The sequence below is a fragment of the Pristiophorus japonicus genome, chromosome 16 (assembly GCF_044704955.1).
Source record: "Pristiophorus japonicus isolate sPriJap1 chromosome 16, sPriJap1.hap1, whole genome shotgun sequence".
In the NCBI taxonomy this organism is placed as follows: Eukaryota; Metazoa; Chordata; class Chondrichthyes; family Pristiophoridae; genus Pristiophorus; species Pristiophorus japonicus.
The window spans coordinates 130,507,104-130,526,499 of record NC_091992.1 but is presented as its reverse complement, the minus strand read 5'-3'; the positions used below and the strand labels follow the sequence as shown (position 1 = coordinate 130,526,499).

At 43.4% G+C, this 19,396-nt stretch overlaps 1 protein-coding gene across 4 annotated transcripts in view; it reads right to left on the bottom strand.

Annotated features, from left to right (window-relative positions):
* The window catches only part of helz (helicase with zinc finger), a 295,601-nt gene that overhangs the window by 164,664 nt on the left and 111,541 nt on the right, over positions 1-19,396 (bottom strand). For all 4 annotated transcript variants that reach the window (XM_070857885.1, XM_070857888.1, XM_070857887.1 and 1 more), the window contains exon 12: positions 7,910-8,243. In XM_070857885.1, the coding sequence (XP_070713986.1) occupies positions 7,910-8,243 (334 nt within the window). The remainder of the gene's footprint in view (positions 1-7,909; positions 8,244-19,396) is intronic.

Here is a 19,396-nt window from a genome sequence, read left to right as displayed (position 1 = left end):
GTCCTCCTCACAGCTCACACCGCCACCCAGCTTAGTGTCATCTGCAAACTTGGAGATATTACACTCAATTCCTTCATTTAAATCATTAATGTATATTGTAAATAGCTGGGGTCCCAGCACTGAGCCCTGCGGCACTCCACTAGTCACTGCCTGCCATTCTGAAAAGGACCCGTTTATCCCGACTCTCTGCTTCCTGTCTGCCAACCAGTTCTTTATCCATGTCAGTACATTACCCCACCCCCCCCCCAATACCATGTGCTTTAATTTTGAACACCAATCTCTTGTATGTGACCTTGTCAAAAGCCTTTTGAAAGTCCAAATACACCACATCCACTGGTTCTCCCTTGTCCATTCTATTAGTTACATTCTCAAAAAATTCTAGAATATTTGTCAAGCATGATTTCCCTTTCATAAATCCATGCTGACTTGGACTGATCCAGTCACTGCTTTCCAAATGCACTGCTTATTTCATCTTTAATAATTGATTCCAACATTTTCCCCACTACTGATGTCAGGCTAACCGGTCTATAATTATCAGTTTTCTCTCTCCCTCCTTTTTTAAAAAGTGGTGTTACATTAGCTACCCTCCAGTCCATAGGAACTGATCCAGAGTCGACAGACTGTTGGAAAATGATCACCAATGCATCTACTATTTCTAGGGCCACTTCTTTAAGTACTCTGGGATGCAGACTATCAGGCCCCGGGGATTTATCGGCCTTCAATCCCATCAATGTCCCTAACACAATTTCCCACCTAATACGGATTTCTTTCGGTTCCCCCTTCTCGCTAGACGCTCAGTCCCCTAGTATTTCCGGAAGGTTATTTGTGTCTTCCTTCGTGAAGACAGAACCAACGTATTTGTTCAATTGGTCTGCCATTTCTTTGTTCCCCATTATAAATTCACCTGATTCTGACTGCAAGGGACCCACGTTTGTCTTCATTAATCTTTTTCTCTTCACTTATCTATAGAAGCTTTTGCAGACAGTTTTTATGTTCCCAGCAAGCTTCCTCTCATACTCCATTTCCCCCCTCCTAATTAAACCCTTTGTCCTCCTCTGCTGAATTCTGAATTTCTCCCAGTCCTCAGGTTTGCTGCTTTTCAGACCAATTTATATGCCTGGATTTAACACTATCCTTAATTTCCCTTGTTAGCCACGGTTGAGCCACCTTCCCTGTTTTATTTTTACTCCAGACAGGGATGTACAATTGAAGTTCATCCATGTAATCTTTAAATGTTTGCCATTGCCTATCCATTGTCAACCCTTTGAATATCCTTTGCCAGTCTATTCTAGCCAATTCACGTCTCATACCATCGAAGTTACCTTTCCTTAAGTTCAGGGCCCTAGTCTCTGAATTAACTGTGTCACTCTCCATCATAATAAAGAATTCTACCATATTATGGTCACTCTTCCCCAAGGGGCCTCGCAAAACAAGATTGCTAATTAGTCCTTTCTCATTACATATCACCCAGTCGAGGATGGCCTGCCCTCTAGTTGGTTCGTCAACATATTGGTCTAGAAAACCATCCTGAATACACTCCAGGAAATCCTCCTCCACTGCATTGCTACCAGTTTGGTTAGCCCAATCTATATGTAGATTAAAGTCGCCCCTGATAACTGCTGTACCTTTATTGCACGCGTCCCAAATTTCTTGTTTGATGCTGTCCCCAACCTCACTACTACTGTTTGGTGGTCTGTACACCACTCCCACTAGCGTTTTCTGCCCTTTGGTATTCCGCAGCTCCACCCATACCGATTCCACATCATCCAAGCTAATGTCCTTCCTTACTATTGCGTTAATTTCCTCTTTAAGCAGCAACACTACCCCACCTCCTTTTCCTTTCTGTCTATCCTTCCTGAATGTTGAATACCCCTGGATGTTGAGTTCCCAGCCTTGGTCACCCTGGAGCCATGTCTCCGTGATGCCAATTATATCATATTCGTTAATTGTTGCCTGCACAGTTAATTCGTCCACCTTATTACGAATACCCCTTGCATTGAGGCACAGAGCCTTCAGGCTTGTCTTTTTAACACACTTTGCCCCTTTAGAATTTTGCTGCAATGTGGCCATTTTTGATTTTTGCCTTGGGTTTCTCTTTCTCCATTTTTACTTTCTATCTTTTGCTTCTGCCCCCATTCTACTTCCCTGTGTCTCCCTGCATAGATTCCCATCCCCCTGCCATATTAGTTTAATCCCTCCCCAACAGCACTAGCAAACACTCCCCCTCGGACATTAGTTCCGGTCCTGCCCTTAAGGGGGTGGGGGACCCTTTTCTTTGGGCGCTTAACAAACCTTTGGATGTGAGTGGGACCATCAAACTGAAGTTGCTGTGGTTCCAATCACACTTACAGCATTCACTTCACAGTTTGAGGAAACCAATATTATTAGCTGTGGTATCGTAATGCAGTGGATGGAATAGAGAAGCAAGTGGAACTGACCAAGCGAAACATAGAAACACAGAAACATAGAAAATAGGTGCAGGAGTAGGCCATTCGGCCCTTCGAGCCTGCACCGCCATTCAATAAGATCATGGCTGATCATTCCCTCAGTACCCCTTTCCTGCTTTCTCTCCATACCCCTTGATCCCCTTAGCTGTAAGGGCCATATCTAACTCCCTCTTGATAGATTGAGTAGACTGGGTCATTACTCGTTGGAGTTCAGAAGGATGAGGGGTGATCTTATTGAAACATTTAAAATAATGAAAGGGATAGACAAGATCGAGGCAGAGAGGTTGTTTCCACTGGTCGGGGAGACTAGAACTAGGGGGAACAGCCTCAAAATACGGGGGAGCCAATTTAAAACCGAGTTCAGAAGGAATTTCTTCTCCCAGAGGGTTGTGAATCTGTGGAATTCTCTGCCCAAGGAAGCAGTTGAGGCTAGCTCATTGAATGTATTCAAGTCACAGATAGATAGATTTTTAACCAATAAGGGAATTAAGGGTTACAGGGAGTGGCGGATAAGTGGAGCTGAGTCCACGGCCAGATCAGCCATGATCTTGTTGAATGGCGGAGCAGGCTCGAGGGGCTAGATGGCCTACTCCTGTTCCTTGTTCTTATGTTCTTGAATATATCCAATGAACTGGCATCAACAACTCTCTGCGGCAGGGAATTCCACAGGTTAACAACTCTCTGAGTGAAGAAGTTTCTCCTCATCTCAGTCCTAAATGGCTTATCCCTTATCCTAAGATTATGTCCCCTGGTTCTGGACTTCCCCAACATTGGGAACATTCTTCCCACATCAAACCTGTCCAGTCCCGTCGGAATCTTATACGTTTCTATGAGATCCCCTCTCATCTTTCTAAACTCCAGTGAATAAAGGCCCAGTTGATCCAGTCTCTCCTCATATGACAGTCCAGCCATTCCTGGAATTAGTCTGGTGAACCTTCGCTGCACTCCCTCAATAGCAAGAACATCCTTCCTCAGATTAGGGGACCAAAACTGAACATAATATTCCAGGTGAGGCCTCACTAAGGCCCTGTACAACTGCAGTAAGACCTCCCTGCTCCTTTACTCAAATCCCCTAGCTATGAAGGCCCACATACCATTTGCCTTTTCACCGCCTGTTGTACCTGCATGCCAATCTTCAATGATTAATGAACCATGACATCCAGGTCTCGTTGCACCTCCCCTTTTCCCAATCTGCCGCCATTCAGATAATATACTGCCTTCGTGTTCTTGCCCCCAAAATGGATAACCTCACATTTATCCACATTATACTGCATCTGCTATGCACTTGCCCACTCACCTAACCTGTCCAAGTCACCCTGCAGCATCTTAGCGTCCCCCTCACAGCTCACACTGCCACCCAGTTTAGTATAATCTGCAAACTTGGAGATATTACACTCAATTCCTTCATCCAAATCATTAATGTATATTGTAAAGAGCTGGGGTCCCAGCACTGAGCCCTGCGGCGCTCCACTAGTCACTGTCTGCCATTCTGAAAAGGACCCGTTTATCCCGACTCTCTGCTTCCTATCTGCCAACCAGTTCTCTATCTACGTCAGTACAATACCATGCGCTTTGACTTTGCACACCAATCTCTTGTGCGAGACCTTGTCAAAAGCCTTTTGAAAGTCCAAATACACCACACATCCACTGGTTCTCCCTTGTCCACTCTGCTAGTTACATCCTCAAAAAATTCCAGAAGATTCGTCAAGCATGATTTCCCTTTTATAAATCCATGCCGACTTGGACCGATCCTGTCACTGCTTTCCAAATGCACTGCTATTTCATCCTTAATGATTGATTCCAACATTTTCCCCACTACTGATGTCAGGCTAACCGGTCTATAATTACCTGTTTTCTCCCGCCCTCCTTTTTTAAAAAGTGGTGTTACATTAGCTACCCTCCAGTCCATAGGAACTGATCCAGAGTCGCTAGACTGTTGGAAAATGATCACCAATGCATCCACTATTTCTAGGGCCACTTCCTTAAGTACTCTGGGATGCAGACTATTAGGCCCCAGGGATTTATCAGCCTTCAATCCCATCAATTTCCTTAACACAATTTCCCTCCTAATAAGGAAATCCTTCAGTTCCTCCTGCTCATTAGACCCATTGACCCCTAGTACATTCGGAAGGTTATTCGTGTCTTCCTTCGTTAAGACAGAACCGAAGTAATTGTTCAATTGGTCTGCCATTTCTTTGTTCCCCATTATAAATTCACCTGAATCCGACTGCAAGGGACTACATTTGTCTTCACTAATCTGAGATTCGGATTGTGTTATAGACTGCAATACAATCAAGGGTTTGAGGTAAACTAATCTTTTATTCTCTAAATATCAGACGTTAAAAAAGCTACTATATTTACACACCGTTTGGAAAAAACAGTTTGAGTAATATTTGCTCATCCAGCAAAAGGCAGATTACTAATTTATAATATGGTTCTCACGCAGGTCAGGGCTACAAAAAGAGCTGGAGCGAAGGTGCGGTGAGTGTTTTGTGGTGGAGGAGTGCTGAGAGATTGTAGCGGAGGTGCGGCGAATGTTTGTGGCGTAGGAGCGGCGAGATATCCTTTGACTGGAGTTCAGGTCTGGAACATCGGGTCCTTCTTTGAAACATCTGTGAACTCATGTGGAAGCAAGTCATCCTCATTCGAGGGACCGCCTATGATGATGTTAATGATGATGTTTATAACAAAGTGCAATTTTTTTTTACAAAATTGCAGTAAGATGACATTCAAGATCAAATTTTAAAACAACATTGCTCTATCAGTAGAATGCTTTACGACACATCACCCTCCACCTCTCAAAACTGCAGCCACAAACTCAAAAATGGAACACTCAATGATGCAGAGTAACCGGATATAAAATGAGATTTCCATTCACTTTATGGTGCTCGAATATAACTCAAGTGTGATGGAGCACTTATCTACTTGCCTCCAATCTCAAGAAGATTGGGTCAGTGAGGTACTTGATGGTTGAAAAATGACAAAGTCAAAATCAACTGTTGTGTGATATGAGGCAGAATAAAAAGGAGAGGTGTGTATTTATCAAAGCAAAATATTATAGGGTAAAATGAAAAGATCAAATGAAACCAGCAATGGAGCATGTTATTTTTATATTTATTAACCTATATATTGCACCTCAAAAGCCTTAACTGAAAACTCGCACGTGAATGAGGTAACATTTTATGCTGGACCATTTTACGTTATATGTAAACATTCAGTTCCCTATCTTTCCCATTGCATTTTTTAACATAGCCAGATAGTTCAATGATCAAACTCCAAAGATAACTGCACCAATGTTTGGTGCTAACATTCAATGCTCTAGAACTAGTGCAGATTTTGATCATCAGTGCTGTCTGTATGCCAGTGTCTTCTGACCTTTTCTGAAATCGATGTTCAAGTCAGAAACCGGTATCCTTAATGTCAGTCGCATAAAAGCACCTTATATAAAAACAAAGTTATCTCATTTTTAAAGCATGATTCAAAGTTTAGAGTTTACACTCAACTGGTGAAATCAAAGCAAACTTTCCATTTTTTTTTTTCTTCTTCCTCTTGCTCCACATCTGTTCATATTTGATGTGGGAAAGAACGACCATCACACTGGGGCAGGCCAGAGAATTAGTTATCTATTCCAACATGCAACCAGTTGGTGTAGGTTATATATCTGTGTATGATACGATTTTGCATTTAAATTCATTTTGCTTTTACAACGTAAATTTTGTTCTCAAGTACAATTATTTTCACTTTTGTGCAAGACAACTTCATAACCATCTTTGACAGCCAAGCACACCGTGTGTTAAAAAACGAGCATTTGCGGTGATCATTTTCTCTCTTCTGAAAGTGCTGGTCCTTGGCTGTGGTGTCGCTCCACGGGCACCAATATTCTCAGCCGGTCCCACGCAGCCCAGGACTTGCTTTTCCAATGTTAAGCTTCGCACATGCTCAAAACTGTGAACGGGCCACACATTCTCTTAAAGGGGCTGCGCATCTCCAAAAAATGAGGGGGAACATTGATGGGCACCCTCTGGAAACTTGCTCATGTAACCTTTATTCACGTGAGAGACTAGATGGTGAAGGTCAGCAGTCAATTGACAAGAGGAGTTATCACCATACAAGCCCGATTCTGTCCTTGCCCATAGTCCAAAGAAAAGTGAGAATGGAGGGCAATTTTCCCCTCACTAATCCAGAAACAACGGAACCAGGTTTATCTCCCTGAATACAAAAGCAAAATACTGCGCGTGCTTCAGATATCAGGTAATTCAGCACAGACTAGACATCAAACCTGGCACCTTCCTGGTCTGTGCAATGCCACTGCTCATTATGTTAAGCAGCTGGGCCATGGGGGGAAGCTTTCAAGTTGCAGATACTGACAAGAACTATTCAGAGAGACTTAGATGATGATGGCAGCAATGCTTCTCTTCACATCCAAGAGGTACAATTAACCTATCCAGACATTTATAGCACTGTTTTGAAATGTGCAAATCATGCATCATATTCAAGGTAAAAGCGCGAGGTTAAAACCTGATGATAATCTGCACAATGCATAACAATGATGCCTGGGGAGGTTTACAGCTCTGAACTGATTTGGGATCAGATTGAACACTAGCATTAGGCAGTATAAATAAATCACCTGAACTTAAAACTTCAAATAACCACAAACCCATAAATTGTTCCTGTCTTCTGTATATTTCCTTCAAATTCAATTTAATTTGCTTGTAGGTGGTTTTATTAATTTTTGTAGTCAATTTTAGTATAGTTCCTAATGTTTAATGAACATAGTAACTGTCAATCAGCTCCCCGTGCTTGACAATGTCCAAAAAGGTATCAACTCCATGAAGTGTCTTACAGCACACTCGTGTACTCAGGATGCAACATGCACCCAGAAAAGGGGTGTCTTCCTGCAAGTGTACCTGTCTGTTGAATGGGAACGGATAAAGCAAGAAAAATGGTGCAACATGGATGCTCCAATGTACTGAGTGACAGCACCCAAGTTTCCATGAACAAATCCGCTCACAACTGGGGAGATCTAGATCGCAGCATGACTGATCAACAGATGCTAAAAGTAAAGGCAAGGTGCTTCCCTGTGGAGAAAGGGACAGGGGAGGAAGAGGGAGAGAAAAGAGGAAGAGGAAGAGTCACAGAGTGGCACAGACAGGGGGCTGTTAGCAGACCACTCACCCACTCTGTTGGTGAGAGGAAAAAGGAGCATGTAATGAGGAGCGAGCAGGTGGAACAATGTTGTTAAAATAATCACATCAAAATTTCACAATTAATATTTGAAGAAGAAAAAAGAAGCCACCTAACGTTTAAGTTTGTGTGTAAACAGCCAGTCTACTGTCCATAGGAAATATCATTTGCCCGGTACTTTTACTATACCTTGTAGCAATGCACAAGCCATTTTATTACTAAGTGTATTAAATATAAAAGTATAAAACAAGCACGAGGGCAGTCGGAGCACGAATTACCTGCATCTCTCGATCTGCTCGAAGTTTCAGCTCCTCACAACATTCCTTGGTCAGCCTCAGGTAAATGCATTCCTTAGTTTTTTCCTCAATCATGGCTTCATAAACCTTCTCTTTGGTTCCCTGGGCTTGCATGGACCTCTCTTTCGTTATTGGCAACAGCAAAACAGAATTGACTTTGGTCATTACCAATCGTCCAGCCAAAGTTTCCTCCGAAAGAGTCTCTGTGAGTTTGAAGCGAGCAAAAAGCTGTCCACTCTGAGCATACTTAGCACCGCCTGAAACACCAGTAAGCATGAAGTTTGCTACCAGATATAAATTTACTTTAATGTTGAATCTGTAAATTAAGAGAAAAGTTACTTCATTAATAAGCTAACAAATTTTGAAGTATTTATATAATGTTCAAAATTAAACCATGTTGATCAGATGTACAAACTCAACTGCCACATCAGCTTTTTGTTAAGAAAAAAAAATCATTACTTTGATGCAACATGTAACACGAGTAATTTTTTTTTTTAAAAAGAACTACATAAAACAGATGCATTTAAGATGGGAGCACATGCCAGGCAATTTGCTGGTGTAAGTCACTTATTACCAAGTGCCAATCAATCACCAACCACAATCCATTTTGTTTTCAATATCTTCTCTCACTTTCCCCTCCTGCCAACCCCCCCACCGCCCCCCCCCCACCACCCCCCCCCCGCCCCCAGCCCCCCCACCACCCCCCCCCCCCCGCCCCCGCCCCCCCCCCCCCCCCCCACCAATCCCCCCCCCGCCCCCCCCCCCCCCCCCACCAATCCCCCCCCCCCCCCCCCCCCCCCCCACCAATCCCCCCCCCCACCCACCAATCCCCAGGCCAAGAGGGCCATCCACTATCACCCAGTAACCAGACAGACATCTGTGGGAAGTATCTCCAACTGAAATTACTTGAGTTCAAGATCTCAGATGTTGAGGCAGAGATCGAGACAATGCGACACATCAGGGAGAGAAGAAAGATTTGTAGGACAAGTGTTTCAGAAGGTAAGTCACCCTACTGAGAGATAGGTAGCTGGCAGTGGTGCAGGAAGGAAATGTGACAATTCACAGGTCAGGGAAAGCAAGGAGAGACAGGCAAGAACAGGAATGCCCAGGTTTAAAGCGCTGACTTCCTGTGGGGAAGGTGAGGACCCTGGGCAGGTCCTTCAAAGGGATTGCAAAGAACAAGAGATGGCTCTGGGGAGGCAGAAATGAGCAATTCAGTTAGGAATGCAATAGTTATAGGAGACTCATAGTTTGGGGGTGGACGCTATCTTTTGCGGACCAAAGCATGTCTTATGTTACCTCTCGGGTGCTAGGTTAAGGGAAATTTCAGAAAGACTGGAAGAGATTATGGAAAATGAAGGAGAGAAGCCAGTCATCATGGTCCATGTGGGAGCCAATAACATAGGAAAGGACTGAAGTTCTGCAAATTAAGAAATTGAGATTAAGGAGGATTTCACGGGTGGTAATCTCCAGGTTAATCTCCAGCCACGTATTAGGATAGGGAAGGATAGGAAGATTAGGAAGCTCAAAATGTAGCTAATGGGTTGGTGTCAGGAAGAGGGGTTCCATTTTATGGTGCAAAGATGGGGAAGATGGGAACTATTCCGCAAGGATCAACTACATCTAAACAGGGAGATAATGAACTGGTAACATGGGTAAACAGGGAAGTGATCATTTAAACTAGGAGGCACAGAAAATAAAAGTAATCAAAAAGAACAAGTAGAGAAATAAATGAAGTTGATGTACAAATTTTTTTTAAATCAGTGAAAAAGGATAGTCTGTAGAAGGAATAAAGCGAGTAGAATCATCGAACAGTCCAGCACAGAAGGAGGCCATTCGGCCCATCGAGTCTGCGTGGCTCTTTCGAAGAGCCATCCAGTTAGTTCCACTCTCCCGCTCTTTCCCCATATACCTGCAATTATTTCCCCTTCAAGTAGTTATCCAATTCCCTTTTGAAGGCTACTATTGAATCTGTATCCACTGCCCCATCAGGCAGTGCATTCCAAATCAGATTGACCAGTTAGAAGCCGGAAAAAGGCAGAGAAGAATGAGGAGAGTTTGGAGAACAACAGAATCAAAGGAAAACCAGCATCGATAGATACAGATCCCCAAAAAAGATCACAGTGCACGTATCACATTGCTCATTGCAGGAGAATTAGAAACAATATGTTTCGAGGAAGATTTAGATTTAATGGGGCCAACAGAAACTTGGCTGTAAACTGGACAAGGGTGGAAAATAAATATACAGGCTTATAATATTTATAGAAGTAACAGAATATGTACGAAAGGAAAAGGAGTAGCAATATTAGTGAAGCAGGGAATACATGCTGTAGCGAGGACTGATGTACACAAAATCAATGGGCCCAAGTTTCCACCCTCTAAGAACGGCGAACCTCCATAAGGTGCGGCAATTTTCTGGAATAAAAAGGGCGCTTAAAACTTACCTTGTGACCCTGCGAGCTCCTCAGGACGTCTTCGTGGTCGGCATGGCGCAGCACAAGGGATCGAGGGCGGGGCCAGGTTCCTGCGCTGAAAACAGTGCCGGGACCTCTGCACATGTGCGCTAGAGTGCGCGCGCATGTGCAGTAGCTCCAGGCCCCCAAGGCTGTGTGGGAGGGGCCTAAAGCACGCCGCCCCTAGGCCTGGCCGAATGGGCTCCCAGGGCGAAGATCGGGACTCAGGCCTCCCTCCCTTCTGTTCAGCTCCCCCTCCACGCCCTCAGCGGGGCCTGCCCACCCGGCATCTTGCTGGGGACAGGCCCTGCCCGAAGTCTCCGGCAGCTCGGCCAGGCATCTGCGATCTGCGTCGTCGTCGTGGCCCAGTCTCCCCCTCCTCTCCCCTCCTCCTCCCTCCTCCCCCGCCCCCCCCCCCCAGCTGTCAGAGAGAGAGACACTGACAGAGAGACACACACTGACAGAGAGACACTGACAGAGACACACACACTGTGGGGGGGCCCATCCCAGCATGCTGTTGGAGGGCTCCCAGTGTTGCAGTATGTGAGTAGAAACTAAATTTTTTATTTATTGATTGATTTTTTAATTATTTTTTTTGATTGATTTATTGGTTGATTTATTTATCATTTATTATTGATGATGGCTCTTTATTTGTAAAAGCGAATTGTTTAATGTTTGTAAACCCCCCTTCCCCCTCCCCATCTCTCGTTCACTACGCCTGATTTATAAGTACAGGCAAGGCTTTTCTGAGCGTACAAAAATCTACACTTACTCCATTTCTAAGTAAGTTTGGAGTAAGTTTTCGCTGCCTAAACTTGCAAAACAGGCGTAAGTGGCTGGACATGCCCCCTTTTGAAAAAAAATCTGTTCTAAAATGAAACTGTTCTAAGTCACTAGAACTGGAGCAAACTAAATGCCGAGAATTGCAATTTCTAAGATGCTCCATTCTAAACTAGTTGCTCCAAAAAAATAGGAGCAACTCAGGCCGAAACTTGAGCCCAATATAGTTAGAGTGTGAAGATTCAAAAAAGATTGTTCCATTCGTGGGGCTGATTGTGGGAGGGAAATGGAAGATAATACCTTTAGACTGATCAGTGAGATGAGCAGGAATAATTACATTATTAATCCAGGAGATATTAATTAATTACCCACTCGCCGATTGGGACAGGGGAGAGAATTCTTAAAATCTGTGCAGCACTCTTTCCCCCGGCAGTTTGTCCGTATGTCTACAAAGGGAGAGGTGTTGCTGGATCTAGTTATGAATAATGAAATGGATCAGGTAGGTAAGTTAAATGTAGGTGAGTACCGCGGGAGTAGTGGCCATTGCACGGTAAGATTTAAGGTCCGGGCAAAAAGGGAAAAATGAGTACAAAAAGTAGGAGCACCAGATGGAATAGGGTAGATGAGCTAAATGAGATGGAAAGCGAAATTGCAACATAGGACTGTAGATCAGCAATGGGATTTGTTTTTAAAAAGGAAATTACAAAGTTGCAGTATAAATACACCATTTTTTTTTTTTTAAAAAGAGATTGATTCAGGATGCTGTGCATAACCAGAGGTTATAAACAAACTAAAATTGAAAGCGCCATATGGGGCTGAGAGTGATGATAAAATAAATGGAAGAGCTTAAAAGAGGGATATGGGCAGCAAGCAGAGTACGAGGAGAGAAACTCAAAAAAAGTGAACAAATATATCGGTAAAGAGAGAATGGTTAAGTGCGAGGTGGGACCCTTGAGAGAAGAGTGAGTCAGTGGAGGTTTAACAGGGATACTTGACAAGTTTACAAAAGAGGATATTGGGGATGAGGTGAATCCCAAATTGGTTAAATGTAAGGAGGAGAGGAAAATGGGGGAATGCCTGAGTTCTATCAATGCGTGCCAGGGGATCGGAGAATTGCCAATGTAATACCCATCTTCCAAAAGGAAAAATAGAGTTAACCTGGGTAATTATAGGCCAGTTAGATTAACATCTATGGCAGGAAAATGTTTTAAATCTTTAATTAAGGATGAAATTACTCAATAGCTAGATCAAGAAAATAATTAGAAGCAAACTAGGAGGAATATAGTGCTTGACAAATCTGTCAGAGCTCTTTGAGGAGCCGGCAGGTATGGTGGGTAGAAAAAATGCAGATGTGGTGGACGGATAGTTTCAAAGCCTTTGACAAGGTACCACACGGGAGACTATTGGAGAAGATCCATTCGGGAACGGTAGAAAATTGGATTTAAAAAGCTGATTGGGGGTGGGAGGAAACCGAAGGAGTTAAGGACAGTCTGTCAGTGGTTGGAAGTGGGCAGTAGGTGTCCCATACCATTCCAATCTGGAACCACTTCTGTTCACTGTGCACATCAATTATTTGGATGTAGGGATAACAGACATGGTGTCTAAATTTGCAGATGATACTAAAATAGGAAGTATAGTAAATAATGCTGAGGACCAAAGCATGCATTACTGTAATTTAAACTGTACTCAAAATCCAATAACGATCAAGAATTTATACTTCAAAACAAAATAACCAAACTCGGAAATTCCCAAAAGAACATAATAAATAACAGGAGATGCAACACATTCACCAAGGTACTTATTTTCTCTAGATACCATTGACTACATTTGAACACTCCTACAGGATCTTGTTCACATTTCACACCAAACACTGACGACAGCTTCAAAATACAACCACTACAAACCACAAGTGGCCAGGACAGCAGTGAATATTTTGCGCGTATTCAGAAATTAGCACTTGGATGTGGCCACTTAAAAATATTAACTCTCATGAATTGCAACAAAAAAATCTGCAAAAGTCCAAGATCAATTCAAGATTCGTAAAAGACAATCTACTTCAAGTGGAACCCATTATGAACAACACTTTCACCATCAGTGCAGCCAGCTGGTAGAGATTCTTCCCCACCACCACGTTCAACCTAGACAGTACACAACTACCCTCACAAACTCTGCTGCTGCTCTCTGGATTAAATATGCAATATTGTCAGGAAGAGGCCTTTCTGCATCCATTTACAAGGCAATGTGTCAAATCTCTGATGCTTAAAATTAATATGTTTTGGTTAGGAACACAAAGAAGTTGCACAGCCCACCTCGAAGTCTAACCCTTCTAATTAATTAACACACATACCAGGACAGTCTGGGTGCTGCAGCAGTTCACAGCGCTGTCTCTTCACCCGCGACTCGATGAAAGAATTCCCTCTCTGCTGGCTGTAAACGGTCCTACACAAGATGAGTTTGGACAATCCCAACGCAGTGGACCTGGGTCCAAAGCATAAAAACTGCCCAAAGTTCTCCACAAATTGGTGGTAAATTAGCAATCTCACTTGGTCAGGCCATACAGATGCTGCTATGGGCAACAGAAAAATGGACACTGGCGTAAGTCTTCTGAGGTTCAGGTAAACGCACATTGGTGCAAAAAGCAGAGAGCCTTGCTCTGCACCTATGCTAGGCTGTGTCCGATGCACATACAAGTAGGTTTCCATTCTCAGTCGCTATCACTACGTTGATGGGCATAAAAATTAAAGAAAACTGATAGTTTTCGAATTGGCAACAGATACTGAACAAAATTTGATTTTAGAGACTGTCTTATTGCCGTAGAATTTTGCACAGGTCTGAACATTAGAACTTGCCCTGTAGAAATTGAGATATTAAGCCAAGGAGCATTGCTTTCACTTCAGCAGTTTCAAAGTGCTGCTACGCCACCTGCTGGTGTTACGATGTGTTGTTCAAAGAAGCAACAGGGTAGAATTAGTTCATGTCAACTACTTCTAACATTGTCAGATGTTATGTCTACTGCCGTTGTACTTTTAATCTGTAAAGACAACAAAGCCAAAACTAGAGGGAGATACCATTGAAATTTGCAGATGACAACAAAATCGGAGGGATAGTTAACTCTTAAGATCAAAGGCAGCTGCAAATGGATATCGATAAACTAGGGGCAATGGTCTAAAAAGTAGCAGATGGAATTCAATCTCGTTACATGCGAGGTGATACATTCGGTTAATAGAAAACATTAATTATACTCTGAATGGAAATGAGCTCGATGCTGTCGAAGAGCAGAAGGATTTAGGGGTACAGGGTCACCGGTTGATGATGCTGTAACAAAAAAAGCTAATTATTCTAGGTTTTATCACAGGCGTTAAAATGACAAGCCTTTATAAGACATCAGCTACAGTACTATGTGCAGCACTGGGAGCCAGTTTATAGGAAGGATATTGAGGCTTTAAAGGAGGATACAACACAGATTTGCTGGCATGCTGCCTGGTGTGATCAAATACTGGGAAGTACTTCAAAAATAAAGGCATTTTCCATTAGAACGCAGGTGATGGGGCTATATGACCTCTAAAATTATGAAAGAGAGAGAAGCTGGAGAGAAGCAGATGGTCTTAAGTCGCTGAGAAGTCAATATTAAGGGGCCTTAGATAAAAGATTAAAGGTGTGTGATTTAAAACAGAAAGAGAACCGTCTTTACACAATTGAAGCTAAGGAATTCATTTCCAGGGTTCGTGATTAAGGCAAAAACTACAGCAACACTCAAGATTAGAGTAGGCAGGTGGAAGATGATAAAGGATGTAAAGGGATATGGGAATGGGGTGGATAAATGTGATTAGGACTTATGGTGGCATGGAGGGTATATGGTTACACAGACTGTTTGGGCCGAATGGCCTATTTCCAATGTTGTAACTTCTCTTTATTTCTATGCAAAATTAACATTACTTCAGACAACACATGAGGTGCAGACGGTGATGTATGCCTAGAATGGAAAAATCATAACAAAAGTTAGTTTGGTAAATCACTCACTGCTCGCGCCCACCTTACATCTTTTAGATGTCAGCTGTGACTCAGTTGGTGGCGCTCCGAGTAGAGGGTTGTGGGTTCAACTCCCACTCCAAAGACTAGAGAACAACATCTAGGTTGACACTCTAGTGCAGTACTGAGGGAGTGCTGCACAGTCAGAGGCGCGGTCATTTAGATGAGATGTTAAACTGAAGCCCTGCCTGCTCGCTCAGGTGGACATAAAAAATCCCGAAGAGGAGCAGGGGTAATCCGGTATCCTGGGTAATATTTATCCCTCAACCAACATCACTAAAACAGATTATCTGGTCATTATCATATTGCTGTTTGTGGGACTTTGTTGTCCTCAAATTTGCTGCTACATTTCCTACATTACAACAGTGACTACACTTCAAAAGGTACTTCATTGGCTGTAAAGCGCTTTGTGACATCCTGAGGTCGTGAAAGGTGCTATATAAATGCAAGTTCATTCTTTCTTTCTTCTTGATACAATGTTTATTAAAATACTTTACATACCCTCGGTCTCGATTTACAGCATCTTACTAATTACATATTAAGTAGTCAAATTCAATAGAAGATCATTTGTTATTTAGCAAACAAAGTTATTAACTGTCTCAATATATTCTGTTTATGCATCGGGACCTGGTGGCAGACAAAAGAATAAATCATGTGTGTTGCAGCTGATGCTAGTTTGGGGATGTGGTTGTGCAGACCCCGTATCCCTGACCTGTATCTATCAGAGATTGATCATTTGGAGATTGTATAAGGTGAGAGAGGAGCTCAACCGCACATCTTATTTAATTATTGCAAACTCAAGTGATTAATACAAGTCATGTGTGAAAGCTGCAATGTGACAATGCAGCTACTTCAGTGGCAAACTCCATCTATGGCACACTGATGGTAATCACTCTGAAGCACTCTCACAGGTTGAGAAAAAATATTTTACTGAGTTGGAATATATTCAAAAAATAAGTTGTTGTAAAGCCCTTTCATTTGTCGCAAATACACCGTGAGGATCCTAGGTGAATGTTAACCTGAACACTGCACAAAACGTTTGTTACAATCATTTGATATCGCATCCACGTCCAATTTATATCGCATTACTCAGAAAACATGTCTTTGATATCTCCCATTTAAGCACCAACTCCCGACATAATCTTTTCACACACCACTTATGCAGAGCACGTTGCTGCTTGTAGTTATCTCTGGTCATCTATCTGTAGCATATTTCAATCCATTGGATCAGCAATTAGAACATTAGGTCTCCAGACAGCGGCAGCTCACAACTACTTAATGATTTATAGATTAACTGACTCATAAGCATACTGGGACACAAGATGAATATTAACGTAACCAAGATTGACTACATTTAGATGGGGTGATAGTTTATATGTTCATACACAATGTTCCATTGTTGTATTGAAGTCGAACAGCTCAGCTCTCGGTGTTGACTTTGTGACAGGGAACATGTGCTTGGACATCAGCTGTCAAGTTAACTTCCTACATGGCCTGATCTTCTCAGTTTGCTTTGCTGGCTAAATCCTGCAAATGTTCATCCAGTAAGAAGCCATTTGGTGCAGAAATCAGGTTTGATTAGGATGTGTATCTAACCAGCTACAATATCAAACGTACCAATCGCAAACCCACTAATGCCTGGGGCAGTCACACAAGTTGCCTGGTCAGAGTTGTATGGGTTATCCACCGATGTCCACAGGCAGATATACTCAGTGAATCTAAAGTTGCTCAGGAAATAATTAGTGTGCAACTATGTTTCACAACCGCTTTATCGGAATTTAATTTTAATAAGCATTCGGATGGCTCATTGGGTAAATGCACTGTGGTGTGATATCGAGCCATACAGGGCAGAAAACTCCCAGGTTACTGACATGCCTATGACATGCCTATGACATGCCGAACAATGACTTCAGCGTATTCAGCAAATATTTTCTAAAAAGAGAATTGGGTTAAAATCTGATGTTAGGCTAATTGAGTATTTTTGCCATATTCTTGTTATTTTCTGTCTCTCTCTTTCACCGAACATGGCTGAGTTGGGCGGGAAATCTGCTCTAACTTACCACTGGGAAAGCAGATAGAACTTGCAATTAAATAGAACCGTCACTATAGCCTCGGAAAGTCCCAAAACACTTCACAACCAATTCATTACTTTTGAGGAGCAATCACCATTATGCAGGCAATCACAGCAGCCAACGCGCTCACAGCAAGATTCCACAAACAGTAAATGGGATGAATAATCACTTACTCGATTTCTGGTGGTGTATGGTTGATGCAAGAATGTTGATGTGTCAGATGGAGCTGAATGGGCAGCATTCTCGCCTCTGGGTCAGAAGGTTGTGGGTTCAAGTCCCACTCCAGGGACGTGAGCACAAAACTCTCGGCTGACACTCCAATGCAGTGCTGAAGGAATGCTGCACTGTCAGAGGTGCCGTCTTTCAGATGAGACATTAAACCAAGGCCCCATCTGCTCTCTCAAGTGGACGCAAAAGATCCCATGGCACTATTTCAAAGAAGAGCAGGGGAGTTATGCCCAGTGTCCTGGCCAATATTTATCCCTCAATCAACATAACAAAAAAAATTGATTATCTGGTTGTGGGAGCTTGCTGTGCGCAAATTGGCTACCATGTTTCCCAGATTACAAGTGACTACACTCCAAAAGTGCTTTGAAACATCTGGTGGTCATGAAAGGCACTATATAAATCCAAGTCTTTCTTTTTTGATCAGGACAACTCCCTGCTCTTCTTTGAATAGTGCCATGGAATCTTTCATATCTTCCTAAATAGGGCTTCAGTTTAATGTCTCATCCGAAAGACAGAACCTTGAACAATGCAGTGTTTCTCAGTGCTATACTTAATTATCAGCATTAATTATATGTGCAAGTGGGGCTTGTGACTCCACAACAGTGCCATGCTGACAAGGTGTTGCACACTTGGCCACCATGAAGCGACACTCGAGATATTGATCCACATCATAGGCAGTCCCTCGAAACGAGGATGACTTGCTTCCACGCCCAAAAAAGGATGAGTTCACAGGTGTTTCAATGAAGGACCTAATATTCCAGGTCCTGAACTACATCCTGAAGGGTGGAAGATTCCTGTACGTGGATTTTTTTTTTTAACGTGTGGTGGCCGTTGCACACCAGCCACAACACGGGCTTGTCTTGGTCCAGTGGCAAGGGTTATCCACAACTGGAGACCTGCGCTGCTGCATGGGCCTAGTGCGCACACATATCGCAGTGTGGGCTGGCCCGTGCTGCCCCTGGGCCCGTGCTGCCCCTGGGCCCTCGCCTCTTCTGGCCCCAAACTCACGCCTCCTCTGGGCCCCGATCACATCCCTCTACAGTCTCTCGCCGCTCCTGCTGTATCTGCCCACGCTCCAATCAGCGACCTAGATCTTGATGATGTCACTCTTTGCTGCCTTCGCCCTCCTGCACCAGCTCACGCTGCTTCCTGAAGTAATAGGCCTCCACACTGCTCCCGAGGCCGTTCGCCGCTCCTTTTATGGCCCCGACCTGCTGCTGGTGTTCTCACGCAGGTCGGGGCCTCCACGCTGCTCCCGAGGTCGCTCGCTGCTCCTTTGATGATCCACATCAAGGACGTGATAAACAGACATCGCCTTTCCTGTTGTTTCTAGCCCAAGTAAAATATCAAGAGTTCATGAAACATGCTGAAACTAGTCAGCCAGGCTGGGCTGTTAATTATTTGAGTAACACATTTGAATTGTTCAGAACAACATGTTTGCCCGAGGCTTTACTCACTACAATTAAGTGCTACAGTTTGGCTTGATGCTCCCTACGAACAGGGATCCTGTTACAAATTTGGATCTGCCAGATACCTGCTCAGGTTTAGTCTGAGCCTCTTACCTTTATGGAAGTTGGCTCTCACAGCCCTGATTATCTACCTGCACAATAGTGTAACCCGGGGCGGGTGGGCTTTAACAATCGTACACTGTACCTCCTTGTGACTTGAACTGGGATTGTGTCTTTCACACATCTCCTTCAATCTCTCTGAAGACGAACCAATCAAACATGTGATGGGACGAGGCTGCATACCACATCTTTATTTCACAGTGCGATGAACATACAGAACAGCAGGCTCACTCAATACAACTTACCTCCCCGTAATCATACAAAATAAAGAACACGCCATGCTTCCCCACAGCAGTGGGCCCCCCTTACGATGAAGACAGACTGGATTGATTAGGCTTA